The 18,477-nt window shown below is 37.2% G+C and overlaps 1 protein-coding gene across 5 annotated transcripts in view; it reads right to left on the bottom strand.

Annotated features, from left to right (window-relative positions):
* The window catches only part of ODR4 (odr-4 GPCR localization factor homolog), a 46,897-nt gene that overhangs the window by 23,429 nt on the left and 4,991 nt on the right, over positions 1-18,477 (bottom strand). For 2 of the 5 annotated variants that reach the window (XM_034666792.1, XM_011231842.3), the window contains 7 exons: positions 10,599-10,736; positions 7,260-7,355; positions 4,976-5,082; positions 3,918-3,954; positions 2,989-3,129; positions 1,898-1,993; positions 984-1,052 (listed from right to left, as the gene is read on the bottom strand). In XM_034666792.1, the coding sequence (XP_034522683.1) occupies positions 984-1,052; positions 1,898-1,993; positions 2,989-3,129; positions 3,918-3,954; positions 4,976-5,082; positions 7,260-7,346 (537 nt within the window). In that variant the 5' untranslated portion in view covers positions 7,347-7,355; positions 10,599-10,736. The remainder of the gene's footprint in view (positions 1-983; positions 1,053-1,897; positions 1,994-2,988; positions 3,130-3,917; positions 3,955-4,975; positions 5,083-7,259; positions 7,356-10,598; positions 10,737-18,477) is intronic. The other 3 variants (XM_011231844.3, XM_034666790.1, XM_034666791.1) reach the window with 3 other exon arrangements.

The raw sequence follows: 18,477 nt of genomic DNA on the forward strand, positions 1-18,477 counted from the left end.
TCAGAAGGGGGAATGAAACATGAGAGACTACGGACTACGAGAAACAAACTGAGGGCCTCAGAGGGGAGGGGAGTGGGGGGAATGGGATAGACCGGTGATGGGTAGTAAGGAGGGCACGTATTGCATGGTGCACTGGGTGTTATATGCAACTAATGAATCATCGAACTTTACATCAGAATCCGGGGATGTACTGTATGGTGACTAACATAATACAATAAAAAATCATTAAAAAATAATAATAAAATAAAAAAAATTATTAAAAAAAATATCCAACTTTCAATTCTGAAAAGAAGAGATGTGTAATTTAAAACAACCATATAAAAATATAAAAATTGCTAATAATGTGTGATTTTTACTAAATCAGAGGAGGTATAAATACACTTCAAAATTTATACAACAACACCTGGCACATCTGTGCACACATCTTTTTAAGTTTTAAGAACTACAACTTTGCTCATAAAACCTACAACCCCGGGGCGCGTGGGTGGCACAGCAGTTAAGCGTCTGCCTTCGGCTCAGGACGTGATCCCGGGATTATGGGATCGAGCCCCACATCAGGCTCCTCTGCTATGAGCCTGCTTCTTCCTCTCCCACTCCCCTGCTTGTTCCCTCTCTTGCTGGCTGTCTCTCTCTCTGTCAAATAAATAAATAAAATCTTTAAAAAAAAAAAACAAACCTACAACCCAAAATATCACACACATACATGTATGTATATATTATAAATATATATATATATAAAATATATATATTTCTAAACTGCTCTCTACTTCATGCTAAAATTTTAATAGCCTTGAGGCAAAAGACCAAAATAAGTTTTATTAAAATAATGTTCTTGGAAATAAATTTGCTAGAACTAGACATTTTTTACACTTCACATCTCTAAAAATCTCTGCCTTTCTAATTATAAATATAAAAACCAAAACAATTTCATTATGATTATTCTAAGAAAGTATTTTAGATAAGTAGTATTTTAAAATATTTACCAACTGTGTTAGCACTTTGACATCAAAAGAATGACTAGTTGCTTGAACATTTCCTCTAGAAGATTTTTTCTGAAAAAACACAAAAGTTAAAAAATTAGATTACTGAGACTGGAGTGGAATACAAAAGACAATTTAGGAACTATCCTACATATATTAAGTAACTAAGAGGAAAAGAAAGTTTTATTATTTGTTTTATATTGGCTTTTTCTATAGATATGTTACTTTGTGTATTATCTATCAATCAATGTGTACTCTTAAAAACCATTATTTCCCTATTTTTATTCCTCTAAAGCAAGGACTGGCAAACTATGGCCTATAGGTCAAATTCAGACTCCCTCTAGTCTTTGTAAATAAAGTTTTACAGGACACAATCAAAATCATTCATTTACATGTTACCTGTGGCTGCTTGCTGAATAGTTGCTGGAGACCATGTGGCCCACAAAGTCTAAAATATTTACTATTTCGTTTTTTACACAAAGTTCATTGACCTTTGCACTAAAGGGAGAGATTATCAAAGTTCCTCTTCAGATAGATCAAAGCTATTTTAGAAGTTTGTATAGATCCCTTCTTAAAATGGCCAAACTTAGCCTTTAAACTGCTATCAAAGTAGAACATGTACCTTTAGTTTTAAGCAAGCAGTTTATAATTGGGAAATTAGATAGAATTTAGATGACACTCCCTTCTTCAGATTTCAGGATTCCAATTAATTCAGATATAATCTCCAATCATTCTCTGAAAAAAAACATTTATTTGCCCTTTACTTTAAAAGACCTCAGGAAAAAAAAAAAAAGACCTTATAAATAAATATTAGGTGGAAACTGCTTTCACGAAGGCAAGAACTAAAGAAAAGTCATCTTTTATCGTTCCTTAGGCACAAATAATTTCATAAATAAGATGATTTTCTCTCAACTCACCTGTCCTTCTAATAGATCACAATCTTCATCTTTAACTTGTCCATTAATCAAATAAACGCCGTTTTCTATTTGCTTAGCCCAGCGTGCAAGTCCATTCTTAAAAGGAACACAACATAGGTATCTTTCAGATATAATGTCATCTCAAACTCCCTAGGGTCCACTTTTTTCCACCTAATGTTAATGTGGTAATCAGTAACGTGGTATTTATTTCTTGAGTTAACATTTTGCCATTTTTTCCTTCATATTTCTTTTAAATTTTTGCATATAGTTGACACACAATGTTACATTAGTTTCAGGTGTACAACATAGTGACCCAATTGATTTATATATTATGCTATGCTCACAAGTGTAGCTACCGTCTGTCACCACACAACACTATTTTAATATCACTGACTATATTCCCTATGTTTGCCTTTATTCAGTCTCATAAACAACAACAAAAAAGTACATCCCCAAATTTTGGCAACTTAGCCATATTTAATAATAGTTTTTCTAATCTTTATCCCAAACTAACATTTATATCACACACTTAGGAGGCTTACTAACTACATGGGCAGTCACATAAAATTCAATAATTCCCATTATATTTTTAAAAAGTAGGAAAAGAGAAAGAACCTCAAGAACAAATACACAAAGCAGTACTAAAGAGAGGAAAAAATAAGCAAGCTCCATTTGCCTCCTTCAATAAGGAAAAAGAAGAGAAATGAGATATGAACAAAAGAATGGAACAAAAATACAAAAGAAGAAAATAAAACTAAAGACCAAGAGGAGAAAAACAAAAAGACCAAAAGACCAAACAGTATACCTTTTTATATAATCATATTTTATGTAACTCTATTTTACAATGTACTTAACTACATGTTAATCGACAAATATTTATGGAGCACCTATTAGGCTAAATACATTAGTATTATAATGCTATCCTATCTCTAACTTTATAATTTGGCTGGAGTAATAAATTAGTCCCCCATAATATCATTATAATTAGCATGTAATTTTTGAGGATTACAAAATGAATGGCATAGACAACCAGAATAAAAGCAGATTATCTGTTCAGCAATCAATAAAGAAAATTCGTCTTGCCCTGATACCTTTGTATTTTTCTCCAGAGTATAGCTGACAGAAGTAGTAGACAGCGGGATGTGAATATTAATATGAACTGTACATTCTAATGAAAGCCATGAAGTTGATAGTGCATTTTGATACTTCCAATCTGCTGGTTTTGCTGAACTCTTTAGCAGTGGGGAAGGTGGAAAAACATAAAATATGTGATTTAGGTAAAATACATGGATCAATAGAATATCATAAAATGTAGAACCTAATAATATAATAATATTATTATATATAATATAAGCTGAAATCTAACATATTTGGCCAACTTCTTTCATCAAAGGGCAATAGGCTGAAACTGAATAGAAATAAATCATGCATTAAGTTCACTACCCTTCAATACCTTCCAGCCAGCCTTGACACTCCACCCCCAGTGCTAGGCTGAAAAGAATCAGATAGTTCATGTAGAATTCTGACAAGTCCTCTGGTTCTCATCTGTAACTTCAACAGTGTCAATTCGAAGCTTCCGTGTGGAGCAAAAAAATCAGAGTGACTATCCTGTGCCAGATGTTCTCCTTTCTGTCCTATCCTCGCTAACACAATACTGCGAAGTTACTTTTTCATATTGCTTTTAGACATGCTAGCAAAATTTAGTCTGGATTCTGCTAATAGGTAGCTTGCTTACTAGGCAATATAATACCAAAAGTCCAGATGTTTTTACTACCAGCCTCTCAAATATAATACTAAATGCATAAATAGGTAGGGGGAGGTTAAAAAAAATACTTGAACAATGATAAAAAAAGTTTTCTTTGCTCATAATGAAATTAATCACATTTCATAATAAAAACTGCAGGTGGTTGTGGACATCGATAGGAAGTGAAAGCACTGAAAATTATTAAAACTAAAGAACTGAAATTTATTTTAAAAATACTTTGTAATACACAAATCTTTAAAAAGAAATTTTTCTTACCTTTGGATCATGGATATCATAAGTTCGACAAAATATTCTTTACTGATTAAGGATAGAAATAACCAAAAATAGAAAAGTAATTTTTGATAATCAAAAGAAAATAAATTTTTGAAATCAAAAAATAAAGAGCATGCACACAAAAGTTTTTATAAAATCATACCACTTCATATAGAGATTTATATACACACATATGTACTTGTTTGCACAAATACATATACAACTTGTAAATAAACATATATATTCACATTTTGTATAAAATAATATATATACACGCAAAAACTGTTCTGACTATAATACTTACAGTGCTTTAAACTATTCCCTACTGCTTAAAATCCTGCTAATCACAATGAATAGAATGGAAGCACTTGCAAAATTTTCCTCAAATACATACCCTCTATCAACAAATAGGAGTTACAAGCTCAGCTTCTGCAGGAATGATCAGTTTTTGAATTTTGTCTTTTGCAAGTCCTAATTTACTAGTCCCTTGTCCGCTTCGTTCCCTTGATGTGGCTGCCTCTGGCTTAGGAAGTACTCTTGCCCTGGCAAGATGTAGACGAAAGAAGCTAAGGGGGCCCTAAGGAGGCTTTTTAGTGTCACTTGATCTTGGCTAAAGACATAAAAATTTCTTGGATGTCCTACACTGTTAAGCTCAGTATTATCTGTGCTCCGAATTGGGCATTTTGAATTGGAAGTGAAAATTTAACATGATAAAAGCCATTACTTTGCCTAAGCTGTCAGTTGGGCATCGACCTCTCTGTAGAGGACCTACTGAGCATCAAAAAATGGGGTAGGTGGCTGGTAAAGAGCTCAGAATACCCAGCCCTTGCCACCTTTCTCAAACTCTTTAACAACCCTAAGACACGATTAACAACGTTAACAATAATAATATTACTGTTATTATTATTATTGGCAGTCCCAATTATGTTATTTATAAGAAAAACTTCCAAATTATGCCTGTTTTTAAGATATGATTTAAATAAATGTTCTGGGAAAAAACCTGCAGGAACATTATTTTGATATCATATACTTTAAAATATAAACACCTAAATAAAAGATACTTTTTTGTAGAAGAACAAATGGAAAGTGTCACTCGTTCTGAGATCTCCTCTTCTGTGAAATTCCACAACCTCCTTTTATTCATAGATTTTTCCATAGCAAATACTAGCTGAAAGGGAGCAAAACACACATCAACTTAATGCAAAATAAGAGAACAAAAGTGAGTGCAGAAAAAGATAATTACAACCTCTCTAAGCTCCTAATTGGCTTTAAAACTCCATGATTCTATCATTAAATTTTATTTTCTTCAAAAGAAGGAGTAAAACTGATTATTAACCTTTTGGATTCCATTTTTAGGGATCTACAAAATTTGCATTTAAGTTTGGAGTATAGAATAAAGACTATTTTAATTAGAATGAGAAAGTGATTTTTAACCTACAAAAATGAAGCATGTCACCATTTGGGATTTCTTATTAAATGTCACAAAAGATGTAAGGCACTATACAAGTACACATAAAATATAGTAGTAACAAATTGAAAGTAAAAAAAAAATCAGAAATAATGACATACATTTATGCCAGAAATAAGAGTTATAAAAATGCATACTTGATATGAGTAGAGGGGTCATAATTTTTTTTTAAAAGATTTTATTTGACAGATAGAGAGAGAGCACAAGTAAGCAGAGTGGCAGGCACAGGGAGAGGAAGAAGCAGGCTCTGCTGAGCAGGGAGCCCGATGTGGGGCTTGATCCCAGGACCCTGAGATCATGACCTCAGCAGAAGGCAGATGCTTAATGAATTGAGACACCCAGGTGCCCCTAGAGGGGTCATAAATTTGACTCTAAACTTCCTAATAATAATGGGCACAGACAAATCTAATCTGTTAGCTAATTCACATGGTCCAGAAACTGAACTCGATGAGGAAAAGCACAACTTTCTTGATAATGATATCAAAAGGAATTTCTTCAAAGGTGGTAGTATGTAATATAACAAAGTTCTCAACATTGACCTGATGGGAGACACTAGTTTTATAAGGTTACCTCTCACAGAGTTCCTCACTACAGGCAATGGAAGTAAAGTCAGAAAACGGAAACTCAATAATGTCTGAAATACAGCATTTCTAAAGTCTTATTTGCTTGTTAGGAACAAAAATGATAGAAAAGGAAAAGGAAAGAGGACCAACTGTATCTCTCAAGCACTGAGCCCATATTCACCCTATTCAGTCCAGTGCCAACCACAAAAGGATGCACAACCAATGCAATTAAAAACACATACATCTGGATTACATTTCAAAACGTCTAAGAAGATGAACAACTGTGAAGGGTACATTTATTTAAAACGGAAAACACAGCAGAAAGTTGAGTAACTTGCCAGGCAAGAGGAGTACCTCCATTTTCTTCCCTTTCTCCCTTAGGTACAAATTGCAAAGATTTAATGTGGGACATGACACAAAAGGTTACAAAACTGTGATTCCTACTGTCTGCACACTTTTTTACTAGAAAATGTTTTTGGAGATTCTGTAGGGTTTTGCACTTCTCAAGATTACAGGGTCCTCCTCTCTCTTGGGGTGGGAAAGAACTTTTTGAAGGCTCATTTGGATCCTGAGTACTAAAAGAGATGAAAGCCGCCTGCACAAAGTTTGCTTTAGATTTGGGCTTAAGGGGAAACAGCTTGTAGACTTTCATATTTACTTACAGACTATGTTACCCAATTTACTGATATGGGAATAAAAAAAGGAAGGGACTAATGATAGATAGATTCCTGCCCAGGAATAAAGGATAAGTATCTGGTTAGGTTCTACTGTCAGGATCTTGAGAAAATTGAACAGGTGAAGAATCACAAAATCTATCAACTTCACATTATAGCAATCACTTGGAACTAAAAGGAAGTTCTAGCAGAATACTGCTATTGTATAAGAAAAACTCTTAAACCATTATAATTTGTCTCATAAGAGTAAAAAATTATCTTGAAACTTAAAGCTATTTAAAAATATATAGCTTTGATTGAAAATAGAAATTTTGACCTTTTTTTTACACTCAAAATACCAAGCAATTGGATGGAAAAAGCTCTTTCAACATAATGCCAGCATAAAGAATTATGGAATGCTAATCTAAATATGCCTAGAATCATTGTATATAAGTATAATCAATTAAAATATGATATAACTTTGGGGCGCCTGGGTGATTCAGTCAGTTAAGCATCTGACTCTTGATCTCAGCTCAGATCTTCATCTCAAGGTTGTGAGCTCAAGCCCCATGTTGGACTCCATGCTGGGTGTGGAGCTTACTTAAAAAAAAAAAAAAAGCATCTTTGATCATATTAAGAATTTTTGATATTTCAGACTTACTCTACGCAGGGCATTTTGAAAATCACTTCCCATTTCTAAAGTTGTGATGATGAATACTCCAAGAACTAAAAGTCCCCCTGGTAGCATTCTGGACACCTAAAAATAGAAATATATTATTAGTTAACATAAGTATTTCGCATTATACGCAATCTTTTGTGTTTGATAAGCCAAATTTTTTTTTAAAGATTTTATTTATTTATTCAACAGAGATAGAGACAGCCAGTGAGAGAGGGAACACAAGCAGGGGGAGTGAGAGAGGAAGAAGCAGGCTCATAGTGGAGGAGCCTGATGTGGGGTTGGATCCCATAACGCCGGGATCACGCCCTGAGCCTAAGGCAGATGCTTAACCGCTGTGCCACCCAGGCGCCCCTGATAAGCCAAATATTAAGCCAGCAAATACTTGCGAAGTACCAACTATATGCATAGCATTGAGGTGCGAGCTTTGAAAAACGGGTTAAAATATTGAGAAATGGTTGATAACCATGATGAATGGGCATCGTTATATACACAATCTTCCTAGAGTGTCCTTAATTTTTTTGCCTTTATAACTAAAGCTATTTAATACCATTAATAATGACACCCTTTAGCTACATCAATAAACAAACCCTTTTCTCATGAGATCACAGACTGAAATATCTTCTAAAATTTTTTCATTGGCTTCTACTGTCACCTAAATAATATATAAATTTATCTACTACTGGTATTTCAGACTCTCTAAAATCTAGCTAACCTGATATTCAGAACCTCACTTGATACTACTTTCCCTGGAATACCATACATATATCTGGCTAACTCTATACCTTCATTCAGACTGCTCCCTCAGCCTAAACTAGTTTTCCCTTACCTTCTGTGTGTCTGTCTGAACTCTATTGAATACTTCCAAGTCAGCTTTGAAGTCATACTTTGATCTCTCAAGTCCCACAACACTTTCGTGTAGTTTTCCCATGGAACTTACCACACAAGCCTATGTTATAATTACTCGTATGCGATGGTCTAGAAGTTCTTTAAGGGAAGAGGGGTTCTCAACTAACTCTGTATACCTATTAATATTCAGAATATTACCAAAGCCTGGGATTTGAAGAGAGGGGATCTGACTTGAAAATCCAATTTTTCCTATTTTTTACATTTACTCAAATTTTTTTACCTCTATTTATTATACTGGGTATGAATATTATTTCCAATTTTTCTTTACTCTAAAATAATACTGTAAAAATTCTAGCAAGGCTTTCTGTGTTCATGGGATTATTTGCTTAGAATAAATTTCTTGAAGTGGATTACTAGTTTATGAAGTTACACATATTTTTAAGGTTTTTGATCCATACTACCAATTTGTCCTCCATATTATGTTATTTCCCTTCACGTGATTGTGGCTAGTTCTTAATACAGATGGACTTCTTTCTACCATCTAAACTCAGAGATCAAAGTGCTTTTTTTGTGTGTACTCAGTACATAAGAAAATTGATCAGAAAGTTAAATCTTCTTAGATAGCACAGTCTATCTTTGAATATATTTACATTGTTGTGTCTGCTGGCGGTTCCCTCTGATTTCTTAAATTCTATTCATTATAGTAACACAATCTTGGCATATGAATAAAGAACAAAGTTTTCATTTTTTGCATGGAAAATATGGACATTTTCAAAATCGCCAACACATAAAAGTAGTCGTTTCTTTCTAGAGACAAAAAGGTTAACCTGTTTTTCTATAAGAATTTTGTGTGCATACATACATGATATACATCTCTATGTATGCACATGTGCATGTGTGTATATGCTATATACATATGTATAAGTATATAATTTTACAAGAAACCAAAAACCAAATTGGAGTCTAAAATTATTTAGAAACCACTGGGAATTTAAGTTTTAAATATTTAATATTTTCCTTAGAAAATGATATTAAAAATTTCTTATACTACACACCCCCCCATCACAAACACATACACACATACAAATAAACATGTGCATCTCTGAAAAATTTTAAGTTGATGGAAGATGGAAATGATTACTTTTACCTTACTTAATTTCCAATTAGTTGACATAATCCATTCAACGACTACTTTTAAGTGTATTTACTCACCACTCCCTCTCACGCACTACCAAATCTGGTTCTTCCTATGCAATGGCAACACCATCTTCCCAGACATGCAGGCTGGAAATCTCTGTCACCTTTAGCTACTTTCTCAAATGCTCTTCACTCCCTGTCTGTTTGCTTAGTAAATCATCTTGCTACTAGCTCTGTAACTGGAGTGTTTTGGCAGTGAAGTTTTAGCTCACTGCATTAGTTAATTCATGCATTCATTTATCCAATATTTTGGAGTTCTTGTAAACCATGGAAATACTATACTTGGCATTGAGAATATAGCCATAAACAAAACAAAAACATAAATGACCTGTCCTTGCAAAGCTTAGTCTAGTGTGGGCTCACATCATCTTTTTTTGAACTATTACGGTAACTGATATTCAGTCTCTACCCTCCATTTACACTGTATCAAGGTATTGAAATTATTTTCTAAATTACTGGTCAATCATATTAACTCCTTCTCAGATAGGGAACCCTGAAAGTCTACCACAGAGCTACTATCTACCAAACAAACTCCTCACTTCTTAGGATGGCACTCCAAAACCATCCATAAATCGGCTCCTTCCAGCCTTATGTCTAAATACATTCTTTTATATACCCCATGTTCCAGTTATACCCAATTGCTTGCTCTTCCCCTAACTCTTCCCCTGCCTTTAACTTTTATGCCTTTGGGTCATTTATTCATACTGTCCTTTGTGTGTTCAATGTGTTCTCTGACTTTTACTGGCAGTCCTATTCATCTTACAAGTTCAGAACCTTCTGTGAAGCCATTTGATTCCAGTCATCGGCAGATATTTAACTTTTCACCATTCTATACTCTTACAGCACTTTTCTACTTTTATCTCATTTCTCTTGAGGTAATAATGTCTTTCACTTTGGTTACAACATACATTCTAAGGATTTTAAAAAGAACCTAACCAAACCATGATTTTATTCTCTCGGTATCTATGTTAAGTCTTTAAAACAATCTGACCAGCAACTCTATTATCAATAACTAGTATTATTTTAAAGAACACTCAGAAATAAGCTATGGGACCAATAACAAAGAGAGGTTAAAAAATACAATTCATAAAGGTTAAAAATTAAAAGCACAGCATATAAAATCAAAGGCTTTCAAATCAGACTGCCTGGGTTCAAATCTCAGTTACATCACTTATTATATAATCTTGGGTGGGTTATTTAACCTAGTAACCTGAGGATGAAGTGCTTTTATTTTGTTCGTCAATAAGCACAACTATATAAAAAGACAAATCTGGTGACCTGGTTGGCATGTTCTGTGGCCCATTCTTCATCCAAATTATCCAACTTAGCTTTTTGCTGATGTTTGAGGTTCTCATTTTGTTCCTCTTTGGGTGGTGTTCTAGTGGCAAGAATGACATAATCCTTTTGTGAAGAACACTTAAAAACAAATTAGAAAAGCTTATTATCAGTGACATCTGACTGAAGAATGTAAAGCTCTTATGACATGCAAAAACAGTAATATTCATAGCAACTTAAATTATTAATACTTATAATGGAATCTACAGGGAAACCGATTTTCATGGATAGCCCTACTATGTTTCTCTCACACGTCATTTATTTATATACTTAATATCAGGTTCTTATTTGTTTGGGTATCTTGAATGTGAATCATATAGCGGTCCTTAAAAACAGCTTACTGGCTGAGTGAATGTACTGTACTTTAAAATATACTTGATCAATTTTCTAATTATTATATTTATTTTCTAAATAATCTGAGAACAGATTGGATGGTTGAGCAGGTATAAAAACTCGGTAAAACAAAGCAACAAATGACCTTGTGTTTCTTACTTCCATTGAAACAATGACAGTAGGGAACCTGTATAAGTGTCCACAGAAAAGCAAAGGGGATGTGGGATACATAATTGAAGTGATATCAATTTTATGTTCCTTAGTTTTAATAGCAATTAAATGGTAACCAAAGGTGGGCTATCTAAAGATAAATTCAGGGAACTTTTAATAGCCCAGTCTTACTATAGTGAAAGTTTGTTGTAAAGAAAAAGTAAAAATAAGGCAGATAAAACTAGTTAGCATGGTCATTCCCATACATAACCTGAAATTGCCATTATGAGTGTCATCCTGGAATAGAAAATAAAGGAAGAGGAAATTATTTCTACAAAAGTTATTTCCAGAAGTTACATTCAAAAGCACACAGGGAGGAGCCCAAGATGGCGGAGGAGCAGGAGGCTTAAATTTCGTCTGGTCCCAGGAATGCAGCTAGATAGACAGCTATCAGACCATTCTGAACACCTACAAACTCAACTGGAGAATGAAGAAAAGAATAGCAGCAACTCTAAGAACAGAATAAGCCACCACTTTCTGCAAGGAACCCAGTTTAAAACAGGAGTTGAGCTCCAGCTCGGTGTTCCAAGATGGCGGAGGAGCAGGAGACCTAAAGTTCTTCTGGTCCCAGGAATTCAGCGAGAGAGCTACCAAACCACTCCGAATACCTATGAATGCAACTGGAGAATGAAGAAAAGAGTAGCAGAAACTCTATGAACAGAAAGGCAACCACTTACTGCAAGGAGGAGAAAAGATGGAGGAAGAGTAGGCAACCCTTTCTCAGCTGGTCCGAGTCGAGCTGGATATCTACCAGACCATTCTGAACACCCACAGAATCAGCCTGAGATGCAGGAAGATACATCTGGGTCTCTACAAATGAACATTTCCAGTGCTGAGTATTGAGGTACGAAGCGGGGAGTTGTGAATCCGAGCCCAGATATAGGAAGATAAAGGGAAAGGGGAGGGAGCCTCTGTGCTCAGGCACCGGGAAGCAATAGCCCCTTGTGCTGGGGAGTGGGCTGGACTCTCAGACCAGCACCCGCAAGAGAGCGGACTAGGACAGTGAGCATGGGAATGCCGTGCCCAAACTGAAAACAGGAGCTCCCGACTGCACACTGGAACTAGAGTGAAACTGAGAGCTCAGAAGTGCAAGCGCGACAAGACTGAAAACTGGCGCTCCAGAGCACAGGTGAACCATACTGAAACAGGGAGCTTGGGAGCGCGCGTGGGAGCCGGGGGCAACGGGCAGTGTTAGAAGGACAAAGGACAGAGACTTACTGGCCCTGGAAGTGAGGGCTGGCACACAGGCTGTGGGGAGCACGTCCCGGGTCGCTGCAGGGTTTTTAGCAGCACCAACTGAAACAGAGTTAAAGTGGCCAGAACATCAGTGGAGAACGGGCCGCAATCCCTCCGTTCTGTGACAGAGGCTGAATTTCGGCCGCTAGGCTCTGGCTCTCAGAAGAGGCACAGCAGACCGCCAGGGAAAGCCGCCAGAGAACAAAAGCCTGGAAATACCAGCTCACAGCGTGCCCATCCCCATCCCCCCTCGCAGGGGACACGGAGACTCTACCCAAACAGGGTTGCCTGAGTATCGGCGCAGCAGGCCCCTCCCCCAGAAGGCAGGCTGAAAAATCAAGAAGCCCACAACCCAGGGCGCCTGAGTGGCGCAGTCATTAAGTGCCTATCTTCGGATTAGGGCGTGATCACAGTGTTCCGGAAAGGAGTCCCTCATCGGGCTTCTCCGCTGGGAGCCTGCTTCTTCCTCTCCCACTCCCCTGCTTGGGTTCCCGTTCTTGCTGACTGTCTCTCTCTCTCAAATAAATAAATAAAATCTTTAAAGAAGAAGCCCACATCCCTAAGATCTCTATAAAACAAGGGCGCACGGCCGGGGTCCCAGTCAATAATTTGGGCTCTGGACAACCCCGCAATCTCTCCTCATGAGAATGATGAGAAGGAGAAGTCCCCCCCAGCAAAGAAAAGATAATGAGTCTGTGGCCTCTGCCACAGAAAAAATAGATTTGGATGTATCCAAATTATCAGAAATGGAATTCAGAGCAACAATGGTCAAGATGATGAGTAGACTTGAAAAAAGTATTAACGAAAATGTTACTGAGAATATAGAATCCCTAAGGGCAGAAATGAGAGCGAATCTGACAGAAATTAAAAATTCTATGAGCCAAATGCAGTCAAAACTAGAGGCTCTGACGGCCAGGGTCACCGAGGCAGAGGAACGCATTAGCGAATTGGAGGATGGGTTAGTAGAAGAAAAAACGAAAATAGAAGCTGGTCTTAAAAAAATCCACGCCCACGAATGTAGATTACGGGAGATTACTGACTCTATGAAACGATCCAATGTCAGAATCATCGGCATCCCTGAGGCGGTGGAGAAAAAAAGAGATCTAGAAGAGATATTCGAACAAATTGTAGCTGAAAACTTCCCTAATCTAGCAAGGGAAACAAACATTCGTGTCCAAGAGACAGAGAGGACCCCACCCAAGCACAACCATGACAAACCTACGCCACGTCACGTCATACTGCAATTCGCAAATATTAGATCCAAGGATACATTATTGAAAGCGGCCAGGGCAAAGAAATTTCTCACGTGCCAAGGCAAAGGTATCAGAATTATGTCAGACCGGTCNTACAGTATTGAAAGCGGCCAGGGCAAAGAAATTTCTCACGTACCAAGGCAAAGGTATCAGGATTACGTCAGACCTGTCTACAGAGACCTGGAATGAGAGAAAGGCTTGGGGGGGCATTTTTAAAGCTCTTTCAGAGAAAAACATGCAGCCAAGGATCCTTTATCCAGCAAAGCTGTCATTCAGAATTGATGGAGAAATAAAGATGTTCCAGAATCACCAGTCATTAACCAATTTCGTAACCACGAAGATATTAAGGAGATTATACAGGAGATATTAAGGGGGGTTCTATNAAACATGCAGCCAAGGATCCTTTATCCAGCAAAGCTGTCATTCAGAATTGATGGAGAAATAAAGACGTTCCAAAATCGCCAATCATTAACCAATTTCGTAACCACGAAACCAGCCCTACAGGAGATATTAAGGGGGGCTCTATAAAGGTAAAAAGGCCCCAAGAGTGATACAGAGCAGCAAGTCACAACCGATACAAAGACTTTAAAGAGAAATGGCATCATTAAAATCATATCTGTCAATAATCTCTATCAATCTAAATGGCTTAAACTCTCCCATAAAACGCCACAGGGTTGCAGATTGGATAAAAAGACATGACCCATCCATTTGCTGTCTACAAGAGACTCATTTTGAACCCAAAGATGCATTCAGACTTAGAGTAAGGGGATGGAGTACCATCTTCCACGCAAATGGACCTCAAAAGAAAGCTGGAGTAGCAATTCTCATATCAGATAGACTGGATTTTAAACTAGAGGCCATAGAGAGAGATACAGAAGGGCACTATATTATTCTTAAAGGAAGTATTCAACAAGTGGATATGACAATTATTAATATATATGCCCCCAACAGGGGAGCAGCAAGATACACAAGCCAACTCTTAACCAAAATAAAGAGACATATAGATAAGAACACAGTAATAGTAGGGGACCTCAACACCCCACTATCAGAAATAGACAGAACACCCTGGCAAAAACTAAGCAAAGAATCAAAGGCTTTGAATGCCATACTCGACGAGTTGGACCTCATAGATATATATAGAACACTACACCCCAGAACCAAAGAATACTCATTCTATTCAAATGCCCATGGAACATTCTCAAGAATAGATCATGCTCTGGGACACAAAACAGGTCTCAGCCAATACCAAAAGATTGAAATTATCCCCTGCATATTCTCAGACCACAACGCTCTGAAATTGGAACTCAACCACAAGGAAAAACCTGGAAGAAACTCAAACACTTGGAGGCTAAGAACCATCCTGCTCAAGAATGACTCGATAAACCAGGAAATCAAAAAACAAATTAAACAATTTATGGAGACCAACGAGAATGAATACACAACGGTCCAAAACCTATGGGATACTGCAAAGGCAGTCCTAAGGGGGAAATACATAGCCATCCAAGCCTCACTCAAAAGAATAGAAAAATCTAAAATGCAGTTTCTATATTCTCACCTCAAGAAACTGGAACAGCAACAGAGGGACAGGCCTAACCCACTGACAAGGAAGGAGTTGACCAAGATTAGAGCAGAAATCAATGAATTAGAGACCAGAACCACAGTAGAGCAGATCAACAGGACTAGAAGCTGGTTCTTTGAGAGAATCCATAAAATTGATAGACCACTGGCAAAACTTGTCCAAAAACAAAGAGAAAGGACTGAGATTATTAAAATTATGACTGAAAAGGGAGAGGTCACGACCAGCACCATTGAAATTGCAAGGATTATTAGAAACTTTTATCAACAGCTATATGCCAAAAAACTAAACAATCTGGAAGAGATGGAGGCCTTCCTGGAAACCTATAAACTACCAAGACTGAAACAGGAAGAAATAGATTTCTTAAATAGGCCAATTAACTATGAAGAAATTGAGTCAGTGATAAACAACCTTCCAAATAATAAAACTCCAGGCCCAGACGGTTTTCCTGGGGAATTCTACCAAACATTCAAAGAAGAAATAATACCTATTCTCCTAAAGCTATTTCAAAAAATAGAAACAGAAGGAAAGCTACCAAACTCATTCTATGAGGCTAATATTACCTTGATCCCCAAACCAGGCAAAGACCCCCTCAAAAAGGAGAATTACAGACCGATTTCTCTAATGAATATGGATGCCAAAATCCTCAACAAGATCCTTGCTAATAGAATCCAACAGTACATTAAAAGGATTATCCATCATGACCAAGTGGGATTCATACCTGGGATGCAAGCATGGTTCAACACTCGCAAATCAATCAATGTGATACATCATATCAACAAGAAAAGACTCAAGAACCATATGATCCTCTCAATTGATGCAGAAAAAGCATTTGACAAAATACAGCATCCTTTCCTGATTAAAACCCTTCAGAGTGTAGGAATAGAGGGTACATTTCTCAATCTCATAAAAGCCATCTATGAAAAGCCTACTGCAAGCATTATTCTCAATGGGGAAAAGCTGGAAGCCTTTCCCTTAAGATCAGGAACACGACAAGGATGCCCACTCTCGCCACTATTATTCAACATAGTACTAGAAGTCCTTGCAACAGCAATCAGAAGACAAAAAGGGATCAAAGGTATCCAAATCGGCAAAGAAGAAGTCAAACTGTCTCTCTTTGCAGATGACATGATACTCTATATGGAAAACCCAAAGGAATCCACTCCCAAACTATTAGAAGTTATAGAACAATTCAGTAAGGTGGCAGGATACAAAATCAATGCCCAGAAATCAGTTGCATTTCTATACACGAATAACGAGACTGAAGAAAGAGAAATTAGGGAATCCATCCCATTTACAATAACACCAAAAACCATGCGTTACCTTGGAATTAACTTAACCAGAGACGTAAAGGACCTATATGCTAGAAACTATAGATCACTTTTGAAAGATATTGAGGAAGACATAAAAAGATGGAAAAATATTCCATGCTCATGGATTGGAAGAATTAACATAGTTAAAATGTCCATACTACCCAGAGCAATCTACACTTTCAATGCTATCCCGATCAAAATACCGAGGACATTTTTCAAAGAACTGGAACAAATAGTCCTTAAATTTGTATGGAACCAGAAAAGGCCCCGAATCTCCAAGGAACTGTTGAAAAGGAAAAACAAAGCTGGGGGCATCACAATGCCGGATTTCGAGCTGTACTACAAAGCTGTGATCACAAAGACAGCATGGTACTGGCACAAAAACAGACACATCGACCAATGGAACAGAATAGAGAACCCAGAAATGGACCCTCGGCTCTTTGGGCAACTAATCTTTGATAAAGCAGGAAAAAACATCCGGTGGAAAAAAGACAGTCTCTTCAATAAATGGTGCTGGGAAAATTGGACAGCTACATGCAAAAGAATGAAACTTGACCACTCTCTCACACCATACACAAAAATAAACTCCAAATGGATGAAAGACCTCAATGTGAGACAGGAATCCATCAAAATTCTAGAGGAGAACATAGGCAACAACTTCTATGACATCGGCCAGAGCAACCTTTTTCACGACACATCTCCAAAGGCAAGAGAAATAAAAGATAAAATGAACTTATGGGACTTTATCAGGATAAAGAGCTTCTGCACAGCCAAGGAAACAGTCAAAAAAACTAAGAGACAGCCCACGGAATGGGAGAATATATTTGCAAAGGACACCACAGATAAAGGACTGGTATCCAAGATCTACAAAGAACTTCTCAAACTCAATACACGAGAAACAAATAAACAAATCATAAAATGGGCAGAAGATATGAACAGACACTTTTCCAATGAAGACATACAAATGGCTAACAGACACATGAAAAAATGTTCAAAATCATTAGCCATCAGGGAAATTCAAATCAAAACCACACTGAGATACCACCTTACGCCAGTTAGAATGGCAAAGATAGACAAGGCAAGAAACAACAATTGTTGGAGAGGATGTGGAGAAAGGGGATCCCTCCTACATTGTTGGTGGGAATGCAAGTTGGTACAGCCACTCTGGAAAACAGTGTGGAGGTCCCTTAAAAAGTTAAAAATTGAACTACCCTATGACCCAGCCATTGCACTACTGGGTGTTTACCCCAAAGATACAGACGTAGTAAAGAGAAGGGCCATATGCACCCCAATGTTCATAGCTGCATTGTCCACAATAGCCAAATCATGGAAGGAGCCGAGATGCCCTTCAACAGATGACTGGATTAAGAAGCTGTGGTCCATATATACAATGGAATATTACTCAGCTATCAGAAAGAACGAATTCTCAACATTTGCTGCAACATGGACGGCACTGGAGGAGATAATGCTAAGTGAAATAAGTCAAGCAGAGAAAGACAATTATCATATGATTTCTCTCATCTATGGAACATAAGAACTAGGAGGATCGGTAGGGGAAGAAAGGGATAAAGAAAAGGGGGGTAATCAGAAGGGGGAATGAAACATGAGAGACTATGGACTATGAGAAACAAACTGAGGACTTCAGAGGGGAGGGGGTGGGGGAATGGGATAGACTGGTGATGGGTGGTAAGGAGGGCACGTATTGCATGGTACACTGGGTGTTATACGCAACTAATGGAGCATCGACCTTTACATCGGAATCCGGGGATGTACTGTATGGTGACTAACATAATAAAAAATCATTAAAAAAAAAAAAAGCACACAGGAAAAGGTAGGTGCTGATTAAGAAAGCATGACTTTAGGGGCGCCTGGGTGGCACAGCGGTTAAGCGTCTGCCTTCG

Source organism: Ailuropoda melanoleuca, chromosome 8 (genome assembly GCF_002007445.2).
Source record: "Ailuropoda melanoleuca isolate Jingjing chromosome 8, ASM200744v2, whole genome shotgun sequence".
In the NCBI taxonomy this organism is placed as follows: Eukaryota; Metazoa; Chordata; class Mammalia; order Carnivora; family Ursidae; genus Ailuropoda; species Ailuropoda melanoleuca.